Source organism: Echinops telfairi, unplaced genomic scaffold (assembly GCF_000313985.2).
Source record: "Echinops telfairi isolate 266 unplaced genomic scaffold, ASM31398v2 ScPeMD7_31;HRSCAF=116, whole genome shotgun sequence".
NCBI lineage: Eukaryota > Metazoa > Chordata > Mammalia > Afrosoricida > Tenrecidae > Echinops > Echinops telfairi.
The window spans coordinates 18,649,451-18,668,714 of NW_022103928.1; the positions used below are offsets into that span (position 1 = coordinate 18,649,451).

Here is a 19,264-nt window from a genome sequence, read left to right on the forward strand (position 1 = left end):
AAACAAGTCCTCTCCCCTTTTTTCCTCAGCGAGAAGACGCTCCAGCATCCCTAAATTCTACCTCAGGAAATTAAATTAGAACCACGTGCGTGCTTTAATAAGTGAAGTAAGGTTTAGCAATTCTATACGCTCCTTTGATCCTTGTCTTAGACCACAGCTAATTATAGGCCAGATAAGCTTTTTCTTGAAAGAATATATTGGCACATTTTCAAAGGGAAGTGTTATTATCAAAGGAGTAAAAAATGATCTGAAGCTGGCAGTGATGTTTTGAAATCTTAAAATCACATCCATCAAGATGGGCCCTCGGCGTTTCGTTTCGTTTTATATTTATTTATTTTGCAGTGATCCAGATAGTGCATGAGACGATTCAAATGATGGCTCTGCGTGGCCGCCTCCAAAGCTGCCCCATGTTATCAGCAGCCTACGTTTGTGTGCAAGACAAACCACCTGTGTCTGTCTCCCAGAGAAATCGTATGGCCAATGTGTCTGATTCTCTCTAAAAGCCAAATTTAAACCTGAAAAAATTTATATCTGAAAATAATAATAACAGCATACAAATCATATTCATGCCAAGATGACAGTATTAGAAGTTAGATTAGGTAGTACCTGTTAAATTTTTAAAAATAAATATCTGAAAGCTTTTCCTACCTTCCTCTGTGCATGCTCTGTGACATTGTTTTTGAAAAGATATGAATCAAGACATTGTATTAAATCAGATAATGGTCTCTGTTCAATTAAGTAAGGCACGAGTGGGAACACATTTTGGTAACTGCTCAGCAATCAAAATAATCTTGGTGCTATTGCCTTAACATTAACAGTTTATCTTAAAAATAAAAAGAAAATATTCTTTTCCTCATGTCAAAACTTAATAATAAGCTCTTCAAAGAAAAGAGAGGAAAAAAAAAACCTAGAAGAATTTTTTGAGACTCTTGAAACCAGATGGGTGTCAAAATGTTGTTGTAATAAATACCAATTATTGCATTCATATGTACTTAATGATTTAAAACATACAACCATGCAGTTCCAAAATGGGGCTTCAGTTAGACAAAGTTGGGGTTTCTTTTTTCCCAAGCATAGGATGGGGGTGGGTGGCGGTCAGGGGGTCAGGGAATTTTCCCAGGGAGGGAGGGACGCTGAGTTTCCCCGACTCTCGAGCAACGTTAACAGCAGTATCTGAGAAGAAGGCGTGGATTCTCAGTCACCCACCAGGAAATGCCTGATTCTATATCTTTTCATATTTCGCGTTTCCTCCTCTGCCACCTTTCATTTTAAGGATGTGTTTCCATGTTACCTACTCCTTTGTGTCAGACACGTCCACGTCCACGTACTGACCTCTGACTAGTCTGTTCTGGAGCGCATTCCCCTGTTGGTCCAGGCTGTAGGGTCCCTCTCGGCATGTTGGGAGTCTGCTCCCTCCCCACCCCGCAGTAGCTGTGTATGCATTGATGCACTAGCTATATTTTTCTCTGAAGCATTAATTCAATGCAGCTGGCATCTGTCACAATAGAAACACCCACTCTCATCTGTTTCTATAGACGATGTCAGAACAAGTGGTAATGCATGGTGTGTTGGACATTTTATAAATTACCGTGTTAGCATTGGTGGTATGCGAGGAAGGGGGTGGGGGGCGGCAGCCACCCCCCTGAGCTCCAAATGGGATTGTTACAAAAGAGAGAGCTGGCCAAGAGAGGGGCAAGAGGGGGAGAGATGGAGCATTTCCTGAGCACAGGCTTTCCGTGGGCGCCCCAGGTAAACGGTTCCTAGATGTCGTTGTACAGAGAGGAATCAAGACCGATGGCTCCATCCGTACACAGGAGTGGGTAAGATGGTGCAATGGTAAAAGAGCTCTGGCTTGGAGCCCTAAAGCATTGCAGGTACCCCTTATCCATCCACCTCCCCCCACCGACTCACTGCATCCTGGCGCTGCCTAAGCCATGGGCCGCTCTATGGAAATTGGGATAACAACCAAACCAAACAAGAAGGAACCTCGGCCTCGAGGCACCCAGGTGTACACGTCTTGAGCTGAGTCACCCCAGTTTCTTTCCGGCTCTTCAAGAGAGAGAGCAGCTCCTCGCTCACCACTTTGTTAGCACTGTCCTTTGGGAGCGGGAAGTCTTTTGCAATCTCTCAGAGGCCTCCGCACTGGAGGGGTGCTGGAGATGTGCATGAAACCCCGAGTTTTAATAACTGCATGTTGCCATGTAGTTATTAGCTGTTGAAACTTCTCTCTCCCCCCGGTTCGTGGCCTTCATCTGAATCATCACATGCGTTAATGTGGTTATTAAAAGAAGGCTGAGTTTTACCATACACGGTTCTCCTTCTTGTCAGGAGGCAATGCCTCCTTCAGACGTCCCTCGCTGGTCTGGAATCATTGGCCGAACAAAGTAGACTGTATGGTAAAACTCACAATCTGCCGGTGGAGACTGCCCCCGCCTCTGACGCCAACACCCGTCGCCCTGTATGTGGAAGCCACTGTTTGCCATAAGCCTTCTAGCCCCAGTTGTCTTCGTGTCAGCTTTACCAGAGCTCGGGGCCCACAGGTGACGGTTGTCTTCCGATCTTTGTCCTGTCAGTAATGGATCAGGCACCTCGGAAGACCTGTTCTGGAAGCTCGATGCCCTTCAGACCTTCATTAGGGACTTGCATTGGCCCGAAGAAGAATTTGGAAAGCACCTGGAGCAGCGACTAAAGCTGATGGCAAGTGACATGATCGAATCGTGTGTCAAAAGGTAAGCCGCGGTGGCCGGGCAGGTTCTGCATGCCTTTGCCACCGGACACCGGACTGGGACCTTAAGTGGGAATTTTGTTGAGAAGTTCATAGCTCATCAAAGTCAGCTGGCGTGTGGACGGCCCACGCCTAGGCTCCATGCACCTGCCCTAACCCTGCTCCAACCCCAAGCTGTCTGACCACACAGTTTTCAGTGGTTGTTGGGCCCACTAGGAAAGGATCCCCATCCACTCTTGTTCATCTCTGTAGTCCCCTATCTACCAATGTTTGCCACAAAAGGTTCGCTCACTGAAGGTGTGTGACATGTAAGCCTGGGGCATTTCATGCAAGAAAGAGAAGAAACTGCAATTCCGGAGCTAGCGTAGGCAGTGCAGGTGAGCCAGGGTCCAATGATTTCCTGGCAATGCGGACGGGACCTCAGCAGCAGCATCCAGCCTCTGCATGTGAGGGTGGCGCCCACTCCGGCCCCAAACCAAACTACGCACGGATGAGCGGATAGGTGCTATTGAAGAGGCAATGTGGCATTCCACAGTTCTGTCACTGCGAGGAACCATACTGAGGTGGGAGTACTGTACCTGAAGCGCCCGGCCAGATAGTTCTGAGAAGATTCACAGAAGAAAACAGGGACAATGTACATACATTCAACCATAATTGCGCACCTCCTATGTGCCAGGGGGCTCGGTTCTTGGCTTACAATGGAGGCTGGAAGGCCCTCTGTCTCCCTTCCCTCCTGGAGTATCTCTATCTGTTTATAAGAAACATAACTGAAACTCCACTGATTTAACAGCAGCAGCATCACACCGCTATCCCCAGACACACATCCAAGTTCCTTTTCCAGTGCATAATGGTTTCATTATTTTTCTCATTCAAAAAAAGACCACGAGCAGCTCAGGCCGCTCCAGATGTTGTGTAGTTTAGTTGATGGATCGGTTGCAGGTGATTGGGGATTGGGTTTGGCTGGGAGTTCTCGGAATTCATCATTTTATATCTTGGAGGAAGAAAAGAGAAGTAAGAGCATCAGAACTGGGAACTCAAAAGACAAACGAACAACCTGAGGCCAGGTAGGTGCGCGGCGCAGCAGGAGCTGGGGAAGGAACCCGGTGCCCTTGGAGAGTCTGGGCAGGCCTTTAGTGGCGCTTCTGGAGGCATCACAGGCTGGGGATCCAGACTGTGGTTTTACAATCCTGGGGTTTTACCACCTTCTGCCCCTTTTCGGAACTAAAGGCAGGACTGCTTTACAACCCCGAGGCCAAAAGAAAGATTTCCCGAGAGTTCCGAATTCCACCCTCTCAAATCAACGCAGTCACTCTCAAGTGAATTCGGACTCAGGGCAACCCTGAGCACAAACCACACCAGCTTCACAAAATGCAACTCTTGGTTTTTGTTTGTTTAAATGCTTGTAAAACAAAGAAGGAAAAAACCTTGTTAGAGGATGACTCCTTATGACAAAAAGTTCTCCCCTGATGGGTTCTAAGGGCTGGCTGATAGGCATTAAAATGAAGATTTATCTGTGCACCGCTTCGGATCAGATGCACATACTCACATTTGCACAGTGAGACATTTCTGTCCTCAGAGAAGCCAGCCTGCCGAGACTAAGAAATTAGGTGATACTCAGATGCCAAAGTTTACAGTGCCTCTCTTTTATCCCTTACCACATGGCAATCGTAGTGTTAGGATTACCGAGTGTGAGGCACACAGAGGCAGGGGGGAAAGCGTGTTCACTTCTGTGACCTTTGCTCTTCCCAGGCCCCTACACTCTGCATTTAGCCACTGTTGGTGCAAATTTTAATTGACAGAAGTTGGTCAGATGCACATGTATTCCTCTAGCTGACCATGGAGACTTAAATTTCCTGATGTCTCTTTCGATTCAAGTCCTAAACACGAGCACAAAGCAAAAATGGATGGAAATATCAGCCCTGGACTCAGAGAAGAATGTGAAGGTGCCCTTGCTTATTCTAGGACATAGACTTGACATCAGGCCTAGGAGAGCCTGCATCCTGTGCTGTCTTTCCTCTTTGGGGCAGAATAACTAACCTTATTCTAGAAAGACAACTTAGTAAGGTATTGTTCCTTAGCTATAAATATCCATCGCTGGAAAATTAGAAAGGTGTGTCTCCTTGTTGAATTCCACCATTCAGTTCATAGACAATGCAGAGCCTCCAGTCTAGTGGGTATCAGGTACAGTTCTGGAGAAAGCCAGGCACCCTGATTCTGCCCTAAGGAGAGTTGGTTTTAAGTGGCCTCTCCACGCCTGTCTTTTGATCCCATCAAGAAAAAGTCCGTGCACGCCAGCCCTCTCCGTCACATTCGTTTGCACTCAGCTTCTCCTCTCCAAGGGCTGTGGACAGCTCTCCCTTGAAAGCAGAAGACGGTGATTTCATTGTGAGGGAGCAACGTGCCTAAGCTCCCCCTTTCTCACACAGGGCCAGAACTGGCACCCCAGCTTCCGAGGACCCGCCCAGGGACCTCTCCAGCCCAATCCCCTTCACGCTGCCTTTTCATGACACCAGATAATGGAGAGTTTTCATGGTGGCTTACCATGATCATCATGAGTGGAAGTTACTTCAAGTGCATTGAGCCTTTAGATGCCAAGATACATTTATCTTTCATGATCGTATAATATACAAGGTGTTTAAGGGGGGGGGTTGTTCACGTGTTTTATTCACCCTTTCCTTAAGAAGTAGACTTCCAACCTTAGAAATTATATTTGGTTCCCTTGCCTACACCCAGGGTGTGTTTTTAAGCTGGTATCCTTTCCTGAGCTAACGAGCCATGTGCTCCCCTAAACACTATTAGAAAACGATGAATACCTCTTTAAGCAGATGCCTTCCTGGTGGTTGTGTGATCTCCAGAGCCTGACAGCCAACACTGTTGACAAGATGCATTGCCATCCCCAGCCAGTCCTGGGGCTTTGAGGCTTGGCTCAAGGGGAGTCCCTCTGGGACATGGGGGTACAGTGAATGGTGTGACCCTTTGCTGGGCATGCCTACACAGTAGGGGATGCTGGGCCCCTCTAGGGTTTCCCGTATGGGCTCCCAATAAATTTCTTCCCTTTTGCTTAAAAAAGAAAAGATGCATTGGACCAAAGGAGGCTTTAATACAGCCATTTACTAACAAGGGAGCATTTCTTTAAAAGACGAGTGATGATGTGACCCACTTCTCTGAAAGCATTTAAGAGTCACGGGCCCATGGCCAAAGCGGATATAGAGGACTCTGCACCTGTCTTACCAGCTGGCCATGTCAGGCTAGGTTGTTCCTGTACATGGTTAGCACACAGTTGGTGGCATACTTTAACCTGACGATGTCAGCATTGGAGTCCCCTGGGTGGTGTAAACTGCTAATATGCTCAGCTGCTAATGGAAAGGTTAGAAGTTCAAGTCTACTCAGAGGTGCCTTGGAAGACAGGGCTGGCAATCTACCTCTAAAACACCGGCCACTGAAAGTCCAGGGAGCTCAGTTCTCCTCTGGTGTGCTCATGGGACCGCCCTGAGTCAGAATCAAGGTGACCGGGCAGCAAGTTACTGGTACTAGTACTGTCAGAATAATGTTAGGGCACCACCCTTACACAGTCCTCCCATTGGTAAGTATATATGGCATTTTAATCCATATTATTATATTATTAAGTATTTTAAAATCTTAGAGTATTTTCAACATTATGTAAATGTTCTAAAAATTCTATAAAATGATACATTATGAAACTATCATATTCTTCTTGCAAAATAATATATTGGCATTGGGGGGAGGATTTATGAAAATTCCCTAATATGGCTCTTCCCTCCCTCCTCCATCTCTTTTTAAACTGGAAAGACCAAAAATAATAAATGTCACTTAAGCTTTTTCACCCTACCATGAGGTTTTGAAGATTAGAAGCCGCTTTTTTCTCCCCTCCCCCCAAGGAAGTGATTCGAGGTAGGCAGTTGCCAACGTGAGAGAACGTGCAAGCGCTATAATGTAATCGGGTTTTTTCCATTCATTCATTCTCCTGCAATTATGGTTCTCCATAGCCTGTAAACTATAGGCAGAAATACATGGAGCTACAGGTGTCCCGTGCACTGCCGAGAGAGGGAGGTCTCCATGGCCAGCTCCATGAATAGGCCTGCCTAGGTTGGGAAAGTCATTATAAAGAGGACACATGTGAAGTCATTGTCGGCTGACACTGATTACAGCCCTCGGTTTTCCTTTTTCCCTGACCTCTCGGAAAATGTCTGCTCCACCTGCTGCCATCTGAATGCTGAATTGGTCTTTTCCTACTTTGTTTTAATAGAACCAGGATTGCATTTGAAGTGAAGCTGCAAAAAACCAGTCGATCAACAGATTTCCGGGTCCCACAGTCAATATGCACCATGTTTAATGTTATGGTTGATGCCAAAGCTCAATCAACAAAACTTTGCAGTATGGAAATGGGCCAAGAGGTAAAAAAAAAAAAAAAAAAAAACCAGATATATTTTTTCCCTTTCCGGTGATCATGTAAAAGATTATCTTCACAAATTCCTTCCATCTACTCGGTTCAGAAATGTACTTTAACGTTTGTGGATTAAGACGCATATATAGTCCGCAGATGAGGGTGTGGTATCTGTGTGTCAAAGCTATTTATTTGCTGATGAGCATGCCATTGACCCGGAAGTACTGCTTGGCCCCAGCTGGGGTGACTGCTAAGCTCCTTTAAGCCAATCGTGTGTCGTGACCTCTCTTCTGAGGCTGTTATCGCTAACAGATCTGTGTTCGCCCGGAGCCACGTTCCTTGCACACTTGAGGTGCGTTTCACACGCGGAACGTCTGGGACACAGGACATCTTTTTTCCTGCACAGGGCACCTCCCACCACCTAGCATGCTCGATCACCCTGCTGCAGAAGCCAGGGAGCAGGTTCTGGATTTCCGAAAACCATTTCCACAAGCCTTTTTCATTTTCATTAGAGGGAGTTGACTGTGAAACTTCCCTGACCAAAAGTTTAGTCCCTTGTGAAGTTTCCAATTCCAAGGCGGTATTTAAAATGTAAAGCAGGAAAAAGCAACTTGGGCATGATTAAAGACTATCATGATCATTTTTCTCTGGTGGCCTTAAGCCAGCTCGAGATTCATATACCAATTTAGAATTAATTCAGAAACATTTCTGGCAACTCTCATGTTGTTGCCAATTGGCATAAATTGCTCCTAAATCAGATCTTTCGATACCAGTCTTACATGCTCGGATTTTTTACTAAATTATATTTGCTCCTTATTCGCTATTTATTTTCTCTCTCGGCACCTTCCAGTTTTAAATGTGGGTTGGTGGTATTCTCTTCCTGGCAAAACCCTTCCCAACCTTGTTTCCTCAGCCACCCCCAGGCAGCTTCTGCTCCTGATTGATCCCCCGCCCCCTGGGCCTCCCAAGTTTGGGGTGGGGATCATGGAGGGGTGACATTCTAGGACCCTGAATCCAATACAAGGAGCTCCTGGCTTCTCTTTTCTAAACCCATTTGCTGCACTTGAGTGACCAGAGCAGAGGTCCTCAAATTGCAGTGTCCACCAGACCTGTCCAGAGGGCTCTTTGGAACAGGTTGCCGGGCTCCACCACAAGCGTTTCCTGTAGATCTGGCCTGTGCCCTGAGAATTTGCATTTCTGACAAGTTCCCTAGTGATGCTGATCCAGGGACCACACTTTGAAAGTCACCTGCTGCTGTTGTGTCCCATCCAATTCACAGTGACCCTCTAGGACAGAGTAGAACGTCCCCATAAGGGTACCAAGGCAGCGAATCTTTCCGGGAGCAGCCTGCTCCATCTTCCTACTGTGGAGTGGCTGGTAGATTGGAACCCTCTGCCGTTCAGTTAGCAATCCCCTGCTTAACCCACTGTATCACCATGGGCCCTTCTTAGGAACTCACTGATGGTGGCAGAATGAGGAGAACAACCCCTTAAAAGAAGGCCTGGATTGGGTGTCCAGACACATGAATTTTTGCCCTGGCTGTGCTGCAGATTGGGATTGAACATGTCTTTCATTCAGCCACTTTGAAGCTCGGTTTCCTCATCTGTAAAGCAATAGTACTATTCTACTTTTATTTAGACTAGGTGTAGTTTCAGAAGGCCAACATGTGCAACAACTAAAGGAGGGCTTCTCAGAGTGACATGGGGAACAGGGGGTTGAGGAAGAGCACCTTAGGTCAAACTGCCACTGACCAATGGCCACCACTGACCCAAGCTCCCTGGGGCCTCAGAGCACCCACTTTAAAACCCCTGCTTTTGGTGGACTCTGAACTTCATTAAGACCTCTTTGAGCTCAAACTTTCCAGAATCTTGTCTCTTCTGGATGTTTCTCCCCTTGGGGCTTCTCATTTGTTGTTGCTGTTGAATATAATTCACATACACTGTGAGATAACACACATGCATTTACAAAGTTGTACAGCCATAAACTTCCGAGCACCTTAACATCTCCTACCCTCTACCAGCCCCACCCAACCACTACTAGGGATCTACTTTGAGTCTCTCGGTACATGCCTATTCTAGACAGTTCATATAAATGCAATCTTAATATGTTGTCTTAGAATCTGTCTGTATTTCACTTAGCATAATTTCACAAGGGTGATCCTCACTGACATCTATATCGGGTTTTTCTTTTAACTATTTCATTGTCTGGCTAGACCATGTTTTGTTCATTAATTCACATGCGGATGGACATTTGGGTTATGTTCTTCCTTTGGCTATTAGGAATATTGCCCCTATGAACATTCAGGTACGACTTGTTAGGGGGGGCTCGGTTTTCAATGACCAGAAGTGGAATTGCTGCATCACGTGGTCACAGTGTTTTTTTAGCAACTTCACGCTGTTTTCCTAAAACAGTTGCATCACTTTAAATGTACACCAGCAACATATCAGGGTTCCAATGTATATCCCCAACGTTTGTTGGTGTCGGTCTTTTGTGCTAGTTTTTTATTACGGACACTCTAACCATGAGTGTGTGAAGTGTATCTCATTATGGCTTTGATTGGCAGGGATGTTGAGCATTGTCTCATGTGCTTATTGAAGGTTGTCGCTTTCTTAATGCTGCCCTCTGAAGTCCAGTTGTGCTCTCAGTCCAACGGAGTCTTTGGCCTGGGAGCTCCGTGAGATGCCCAGGTTAGCTTGGTTTCTCGGATAACTTCACTCCAGAGTGAGGAGGGGTGGATGCCATAGAGCTGGCTCCTTTTCCTCCTCAGCTGTCCTTCCCATCCCTATCCAGATTGATTGAATTGTGGCCATATTTACAGAGCGGCCACATTCCTGTGCAGGCAGCTGAGTAATTCTTTCAAACCAGCCAAGTCAATCTGATGCTTTTTTTCCCCCTTTTCAAGCTGAGCTGAGGGCTTGAGGAAAGTAGTGGGAAGAGGAGGTGGTTCTCAAGATCCCACTGAGAATGTGATGAAAGTCACAGAGCCATTCTCCACCCCCCTCCACCAAAAAAAAAAAATACTTTCACACAAGTTGACTAATTTCAGAGGATCCCTGGACCCGTTAGGCACAGCCATGGGCTCTACGTGAAGCTACATGATGAGAAATCGCAAGCTGACTTGTACCACAGCAGGTCCTGTCTCTCAGTGATACTACTCCTGTGCTGGGATAGAATGAACTTGACTTCACGCTGGTGTCTGATTTTCTAGAAAAACGCATGGACTGGTGGCCTGGCCAGCTTATGGACCCCACACCTTAGTTGTCTGACTGTGATCTTGAGCAAGCTCCGTACTCCTGCGGCCTTACTGCCATACTTTGAGAAATGAGGGATTTAGCTTGTGACACACAATTTTTGGGTTGAATGCAGCTAGTTGAAATTGAGGGTATGACACCCTAATTTCTAGATGTGAGAATAGAACATTTCGGTGTCCCCTAATCGTAACTTTTTTTAGGCAGAACAGCAGTATCTACTTCTTTCTGAATATCATTCTCTTTGATGAAGTAGAGAAGGCTATATATATTTCCCCCATGGCAGTCAGAGGGATTTTTTTTCCCAAGGAGAAGCAATAACTGAGGTTTGTAAACATTTTCTGCTTTTGCTGAAATTGTGCGTACACCCCAGATAAAGTGAGCTTGATTGAGGGCCTGTCCACCACTACATTCCACTTTGATGCTAAAGCTATTGGATTTTCCAAGTTAACTTGGGAAGACCTGCCTTACTCTTTAATGTGATTGAACTGGAGACATCTAAGAGACCAGGCATCCAAAGTGAGGCCTCTTCTGACCTCAGAATGACAAATAGCTGAGAAAAGTCAGAATGAAGCCAGACATCACCGTCTATCAGTAGATAGTTCCTCTGAGAGGCCACCCAGTCAGTGGCTCTGACCTTGGGTAGAACTTCAAGGGTAAGCCACAGTTAAGTGAGTCCTCTTTGACTTTCTTACTTTGGAGATCACTCCTCACTTTGAAGAATGGAGAGACTCCGTAAAACTGTTGGGATGTCTGGAAACATCCCCAAACAGAGAGCAGACTAGAGGGAAGTCAGGTGTTTGCATGTAGCTTGCACTTTGTGAGTATTGGATTGTGAAGTCCATATTAAAAATCTAGCTACCAAGACCTGCCTCTGCCTGAATTCCCATGCCTTCCACCTGTTTTCCAGGAGCTACTGGCCAGGTGATACAATATTCTCTTGTTTTAAGTTCACTTCCTGGGTTTCAGCATCAGGGTCAAGTCTCATCTAAAGGCAGCTGATGAAACATTTGTTAGTCATATTTGTCCATCTTAAGTTTTTATTTCATTAAAATTTGTGAGGCACCAATAGAGGAAGAAATGTGTGTATTAAATAGTTTCTCACTTGGTCTAGTGTGTTTTCATCTCATTTCCAAGGTCAGATGGTCTTAACAGAAAGACAACATCCACACAATCTGTTCCATGACAAGGCAAAATGTGCAGCACAGGAAGTCAGGAGGAGTGATTTTCCCCACAGTGATTGTGAATCTGCAGCAACTCAGCTCATCAGAAGCAAAAGCCAGCTCTCTCAACTTCTCATTACATTGAACATTGGCAGTTAGTTCCCTTGCTGCCTTCCCTGGTCTAGGCCCCAGAGTGTGATTTGGGGATGTAGGTCAAGTGACTCCCTTGCGGTCAGCATGAGATACTAGAAAATGGGAAAATGAAAGGGCTCCTTTTTGCACACTAACTAGGATCCAGCTGAAATGGGGTAGCTGATCCAACTGCAAGATATTTCATGACACAATAATTGGAGGGGAGTGGTCATTTAAAGATGCTTCACCGGTGTTTATACCCCTGTGATGGAGCTGCACATCTGCAGAGAATAAGAAAGGAAGACCCAAGTGTGAAGGTGTAAGACTAACTACTGCTCAAAAAGAGCAATTTAATCACATAAGTACTATACAAGGGAGGACTCCCCCAAGCAATGGAATTTTCTTTTCTTCCTGAAGCTATGTATTTAAAATTTTTTTTAACAAAACAATCTTATCGCCTTCAAAGTACTCTCCATTACACTTAATAGATTTGTCAAATCTGCGATTCCATTCTCGGAAATATTTTTCAAACGCATGTTTGGATGGCTGACAGTACCTCCCTCGTTTTGTTTTGTTTTTTTCTTCACCTCTTCGACATTGTCAAATTGCTGCCCTTTCACGTCTCTCTTCATTCACAGAAACAAAAAGAAATCACACACAGCAAGGTCAGGTGAGGAAGGTGGATGGGGCAAGAGAGGCATACTGTTTTTTGCCCAAAACTGGCACACTGAGATGGCAGTGTGAGCAGGTGCATGGTCATGGTGTCAAAATCAGTCCCCTGCCTGCCACAAATCAGGCCTTTTTTTTTGCCACACACTGTTACACCATCTTTTCAGAACCTCTAAATAGTAAGCTTGATTAACAGTCTGACCTGGTGGAATGAACTCCAAATTGGACTATGAATCCACAGTTTTCATCCATTTGAGAAGTTGACCGACATCCAGAACAAGGTTTGTCATCAATCAACATTTCACCTTTTTGAAATGAGAAAACCACTCTTACACTTGAGTTTCTCCCATAGCGCTGTCCTTGTAAGCTGTGTTCAACATCACAACCATTTCTGCGGAACTTTTCCCAAGCAGGAAACAAAATTTCATAGTCACACACTGTTCTCTTAAAATGGCCATCACAAAAAACAAGGTTCAAGCGAAAGTGCTTTTACCAAAAAATACACTGTGACCAGAGAGAACCTTCCCAGGTGACGCCACTGCGTGCACTAACTCAGCAAGTTGCCTGATGCTCACTCAGTGGAGAGAATGCATGCTGTGAAAGTTCTGCTCTGCCCAATGCAATTCGGGTTTTTTTGGGGGGGTAACCCCTCATAAAACGAGAACCAGGCAAAGGGGGTGTATTTATTTGGTAGTTATTTGAACAGGAATGGGAGCTACTCAAAGTAACCTCTTTGCTATGTGATAAGCAGAGTAGTCAGTACCCCACCCTTCCATCTTACCCCAAGTAGGTTTTAAGTATACTTTGCATACAATAAAATATATAGATTTTAAATTAGTTTACATAGGTTACATACATGTAACCACCACCACAATCAATTATTAATTGATGGCCATACCCACTGCCATGCGGTTGATTCTGACTCATAGTGGCCTAGAGAGCAGAGCAGACCTGCCCCTGTACATTCCTGAGATGGTAAATTGTGACAGGAGCAGTCTACTTCATCTTTCTCCTACAGCGTAATTGTGGGTTCCAATCAATGCCCTTATGGTTAGCAGCCCAACACTTAATCCACTAAGCCATTTGGACTCCTTTTATTGACAGATAGCACTTCTAAATTTTTAAAACAAGTCTGCATGCATTGTTTTATTACTCTGTTAGCTTAATATCATGTCTATATTCCCAACAAGGATAATTCTAGCCCCATTGCAGAGAAGAGGAATCAGACCAACAGAGACTGTCTTCCCAAGGTTCTTCTGTGAGTAAGAAGTAGATTAATCATATCAAAATTATTTGTTTTCACAAGTAGGAAAAGAAAGAGAGAGGAGTCGGAGTGGGGAGATAATAGTATTTGCACAGGAAGAAAGTGGAACTACTGAGAGAGAAATCAAGGAGCCCTGATGGCACAATGAGTTAAGCTTTTGGCTGCGAAAAGCACCAGCTGCTCCACAGCAGAGAGCTAAGAAGGTTGGCTCCGGTGAGGAATCACAGCCTTAGCATCCAAAAGGGCAGTTCTACTCTCTCCTAAAGCATTGCTGTGAGTTGGAATTGACTTGAAGGTGGTGGGCTGGTTTGGTTGCAGTTTGGAGAGACACTACAGCCACGTGTGGCATGAAAAGGTTGAAGATGAGAAGATGTTTCTACAAATCCCTGCATCATCACATACTTGGAATTGTATTCTACGTAAAGAATGAAAGTAGTTCAGAGCTCATCAACTCTTCAGACTAAGTCCCACAAGCTTTTCTGGTGTGTGGAGGACAATTGCTCTTGACCCTCTTTCAGCCAAGTTTTCCAGGAGAATGTTACCATTTTCAATGGTGTTCTTCTTAGCCTGGCTACCATCACTGATGGTTTTGACCAAAGATTCTATAGAAGAATCCTGATCAAAGTGGGGAAGAATGTAGAACAGAATTTCAAGTTCTCAAAGCAATCTAGGCCATTGAGATTGGATGAAGCCCCCCACGCCCCCCAAAAAACTATTTCTCTGAGATGATCTTTAAGCTTTAAGCCTTAAAACAAAACTATCCCTTGAAGTCTTCTTTGAACCACAAAATAGTTTATCCTAATAAATATGTCTGCCTTGAGCCTTGTGCTCTTTTAAACAATCATCTATGGGAGATCAGTTTGACAACATAGAAGCTTAAAGGGCAGTGAACTTAAGCCAATGGTGGCAGAATAATTTGGAGCCAAAAGGGGAGAATAGTTGTGCAATTCATAAAATGTAATCGATGTTACTGAGTTGTGTATGTAGAACCTGTTTATATGGTGTGTAATAGTCTATATTTGCACCAAAAAATCCTATGCTTAATATTTCATCTTATATTATTTTGTACCCAGCTAGCTTTCTGATTTAGTTAAATCCCATAATTTAATAAACGTGAATCATACAAAGCAACGCAAAGAAAACCTAGCAGAGCAAGGCAGTCACATGAGGAGGGAAATTAAGCATGTGATGCTGGTTCTTAGCTCAAGACCTAAAAATGAATTTGGATCCCTGTCAATCAATATTCCTGAATTCTTTTTTGTTTATAAATCTTTCTTTGTATTTCTAGAACAGAATTCTATAATTGTTTTTTTGCATTCAGTTCCAGTTTTATCCCACCTACCAGGAAATCCTTTGTGAAAGCTAGTAGTATAGCCCATGTGGGTTCTGACCCATCAGGGCCGTACAACGCAAAGGAAGTACTGGTGGTGTGATGGGTAAAGCACTCAGGTACTTACCAAAAGGTTGGTGGTTTGCCCCACTAGCCATTCTGTAGGAGAAAGAGATAGTAGTCTGTTTCCTTAAAAATTGCAGTCCTACTGACACTGATTGTGGTGGTGATTTTGACACTCTTCTTGATGGGATTGGACTATTGAATTGTATGATATGTGAATTATATGCCAATGAAACTGTTGACGAAATTGCAGCCTTGGAAACGCTACTTGGAGCTCTACTCTGACCTGTAATGCAGTTATGAGTCAAACTGATGTGACAGCTGTAGGTTATACCACCTGGGCCACTAGCTGTATTGATTTGCCTCGAATCCACTGAAATGAGATGAGATGCCTAAGTAATAAGACCATCTCACCCTATTCTGGTCTTCTACTTGATGGATGTGAACAAATCATTGTATTTGATTCACAATTATAGCTGACAAAGCATTTTCACATTTAGACCCTCAAAATAAATCTGAGACTGAAGCCAGGACAACCAAGTAAGGACCTAATAATAATAAAATAATATATGGGCTCAAAATCTTTACATAGTGTTCCCCTTATCCCGTCCTCTCATTGGTACTCGGGGGTAGTCTTATCATGAGTTTGTTCCCTGTTACAGACAGGGAAACTGAGCTACATTTTCTTAGCCAATGCAACTACTCATCTTTGCCCTGGGACTCTATCCAGGTCTTCTCATTACAAACAAAAGCACCCTGAGACTGTAAGTGAATTAACCTAACTAACATCCCTGGAATCACTCGAAATAAGTCACTCTAAATTGCCAGTTATCAGAATATGAAACCACATTTACTCTTGCTTATTCTTTATGGTTGTTTTTGGATGGCTTGTTAGATTTTTATTTTTCCATGTGTCCTTTTGTCCTAATCTTTATCTGCATATTCCTTTATTTTTCTTTCTGTTCCTAATTAATCATCCATTTGAAAGTTTGTTCAAGAGTGGGTAAGTGCACTCTCCTTTCCAAATAGCAATGTTTTGCATTGTTATTTTTGTTCCTTAAGGAAATGCAGAAAAGTTCAAGTGGGTATTAAAATGATCTAATAAATGCCAAGGAGCTGGCATATAACACTTTCTGTTGAAATTGCTTTAGTTTTAATTTTTCCCCGTTGGCATTCACAGCAGATTTCTGTCTGTGTAGGGGTTTGTTTCCACATTATTATTTAAATTAAATCAACAATACCGGTTAGAGAAGTGGAAAAACTTAGCAACAGTCTCAGTAAAAGTTCCAGGATGGGGTTTGCTCATCGGCAAATGGAGACAATGGGACAGGCTTGACACGGCACTGAGTCACAACCTGGAGCCGGAATTGGGAGCTCTGGGGCATTACCCAAAGTACCTGAAGGTTCCAGAATTGGGTTTTGTTTTGGGTTTTGTTTTTGTTTTTGGGGGGGCACAATCATTCAGTGTCTCAGTTAAATTCCCTTTTAGAAGAATCCTACTACCCTAAACACAGACCCCACCCCAGTAGTTTCACAAATACAATTGTTGGTTTCCTGTATGAAATTATTTTGGTCTTTTGCTCTGTGATCCTCAGACCAACACACTGCTAGCCATCATGCATGTGATTTATAAATACGTGCGTGTGACTTCACATATCAAAGCTATGGAAAGCTTTGGGTAAAGAACAAGGAGACTGACACACACACACACACACACACACACACACACACAAAGCTGCAGATCTCTCACCATCAAAGACCTGCAGTCAGAATCCTTTCGCTGCTTCTGGGACTAAGGAAATATACTGGGTCTATGGGCCAGCTGGAATTTCTAAATTGTGTTGTCTAAAACTTACTGACAAATGTGGTGCTCCCCTCACCTCCCAAACATGCTAATATTTGTCTTTCTGTGTTCTTTAGCACCAATACCACTCAAAAATAGATGAACTAATTGAAGAAACTGTTAAAGAAATGATAACACTCTTGGTTGCAAAGGTAACCTTCAGCTCCAGGTGAAATGTCTCATTGTGAACATTGCTTTGTTCCATCTGTATTTCCATTAAAATGTAACACGTTAAAAAGTTGAACTGGGTGTTTGCGTTTCTCAGGAAACAAGATTGTACATCACCCAGCCTCAGCTCAGAATGATTTTTTTTTCTGGTGATCTCAAGCTGTGTGAAGATAAATTGATGAAGTGGCATATGTTAACTTAATAAGAATGTGTCCCCGAACCTTGCACCGGGTTATGAAGGAGGTGGGGCGGGAGATGTTTGTTTTGTTTTTCAGCACTGACAGAGTTAGATTTTTAAATCCCGAAAGTGAACTCGTATGACTACCATCACGAAAACCCCCTCCCCTCTAGTTTCAAATGCAGTGAGAGTCATAATAAAACATAAAAGTCAGATAAAGCTATTTCAGTCACCCTCATGAATTATAGAATTCTAACTAAGTAATGCTGAATAGGAAGGCATTTATATTTGCCAGTGCTAAACTTCTGTTTCCCCCAAATTACTGATAAAATACAAATAAAAATAGATCCGATTAAATGTAGTGCTAATATGTAACGTAAAAAAAAATGCTGCTATGTGCAATTTTGGATTTTGAAAATGCGCACTTAATATTATCACATGTGAGATGCAATTCGATAATATTTTGTCACTTTGCACTTCTGTAACACTCTATATTTGCAATCACATAATAATGAAGAAAAAGCCGGATAAGTCAAATATTTCTATATAAAGGCAATCTCCTCTTTTCCCCCGAAGTCTGGAATTGAATCCCAGAGTACCGCAATGAGCAGAGGCTCAATCCCGTCTCTGTGCGCTTGGAAAGAGTCGCTCCATGGGGTGGGCTATTGAGTTCAAAGTCATCAGTCTCTCCTTCTTCTTTGCTGCTTCTCTAGTTTGTTACTATCTTGGAAGGAGTCCTGGCAAAATTATCCCGATATGACGAAGGGACTTTGTTTTCATCATTTCTGTCATTTACCGTAAGTACAGAGCTTTCTTCTCTACTTATCATTTAATTGGGGGTTTAGGTTTAATGTGGGTTTTTATTGAGGGAGGTGGGTACCACAGTATCGTTTGATTTGAGTGTGTATATGTGTGTTTTAATTGCATTCCACTTCCAATGTGTAAATATTAACACTCGCAGAGTTGGTGGGACATTTAATAACGGCAAATATTCCAAAATCATGTGTACATATTTTTTTAAAAATACATACGTATATATGTATATAACTATAAATGTACTATAACTGTAAAATAGAAATACTGTAAGTATATATTGATATATATTTATAAAATGTAAATGCTATAAGAACACACACACATACACACAGCTTTCTATGTGTCTGTCAAAAAAGGTGACTGCCTGAGTTCGCCTTAGCTCTCGGGGCTGCGTTTCCTCACTTCTCAATGAGGAACATCCTTTGTCAAGGTTGTGCAATGAAATCTGTACGTCAGGGCTGCTTGCAAACTCGAGAGGGCTTCCAGGAGCTTACGAGGGAAAAATCCATCATTTCCTAACTCATTTTCCACAGATGTTTGAAGCCACCTCATACATCTTTTGGGTCTTCGTTGTGTTGGGTATCTTTTTCTTAAATGAATTCTTAACAATCAGGAGATCTCATAGAGAAGTCCAGATTTCAGGGCCTGTTGAAAAAGTGCATGATGGGCAGCCCGGGCCTGCGTGTCTGCAAAGCAGCCATCCACGGAAGCTGAGTCGAGGTAGCGCCACAGAGCCAACACGACTGGCTGGTGGTTTGCCTGAGCTTGCTCCTGGGTGCTTCCCTTGTTCACTTACCTCCCCGGGCTGGGGGCACTGAAGTTCATAACCCCTGGAGCAAAAGAACTCTGAATCCTTCCAAAGTCTGAGGTGCTCTGACTTTGTGTCCCTTTTGAAGTGGTGATGAGAAGGGAGTTTTATTTCCTATAGATAAAGGGTCCGTGAAGAGGGTCATTCTATCTGGGCTACGTCAGGGCCCAGGTTCCCTCAGCCTTCCTGGTGCCAGGCAGGCACCGGACCTCTATGCTTCTTGCCATTTCGAACAGCAGATTTGGAGTGGGTCTGAAACCGTAGGAAAGGTAGTCAATTTAGAGCGCACTGTGGGTGGGTCTTTAAGCCAGCCTTACTTTCTGAGGATTCTCCCAGGCAGGCCTTGAACGCCAAGACAAGACGTGGCATAGTGAGATAGGGACGCTCACCATCATCGTATAGTCCTGCAGAACTGGGTTCAACTCCCCAGATGATCCTTTTTTTTTTTTAAT

The 19,264-nt window shown here is 43.8% G+C and overlaps 1 protein-coding gene across 1 annotated transcript in view; it reads left to right on the plus strand.

Annotated features, from left to right (window-relative positions):
* CADPS (calcium dependent secretion activator) overlaps nucleotides 1-19,264 on the plus strand; it is a 435,301-nt gene that overhangs the window by 338,476 nt on the left and 77,561 nt on the right. The window contains exons 23-26 of the mRNA XM_045290125.1: nucleotides 2,574-2,729; nucleotides 6,993-7,140; nucleotides 16,920-16,994; nucleotides 17,902-17,985. Coding sequence (XP_045146060.1) covers nucleotides 2,574-2,729; nucleotides 6,993-7,140; nucleotides 16,920-16,994; nucleotides 17,902-17,985 — 463 coding nt within the window. The remainder of the gene's footprint in view (nucleotides 1-2,573; nucleotides 2,730-6,992; nucleotides 7,141-16,919; nucleotides 16,995-17,901; nucleotides 17,986-19,264) is intronic.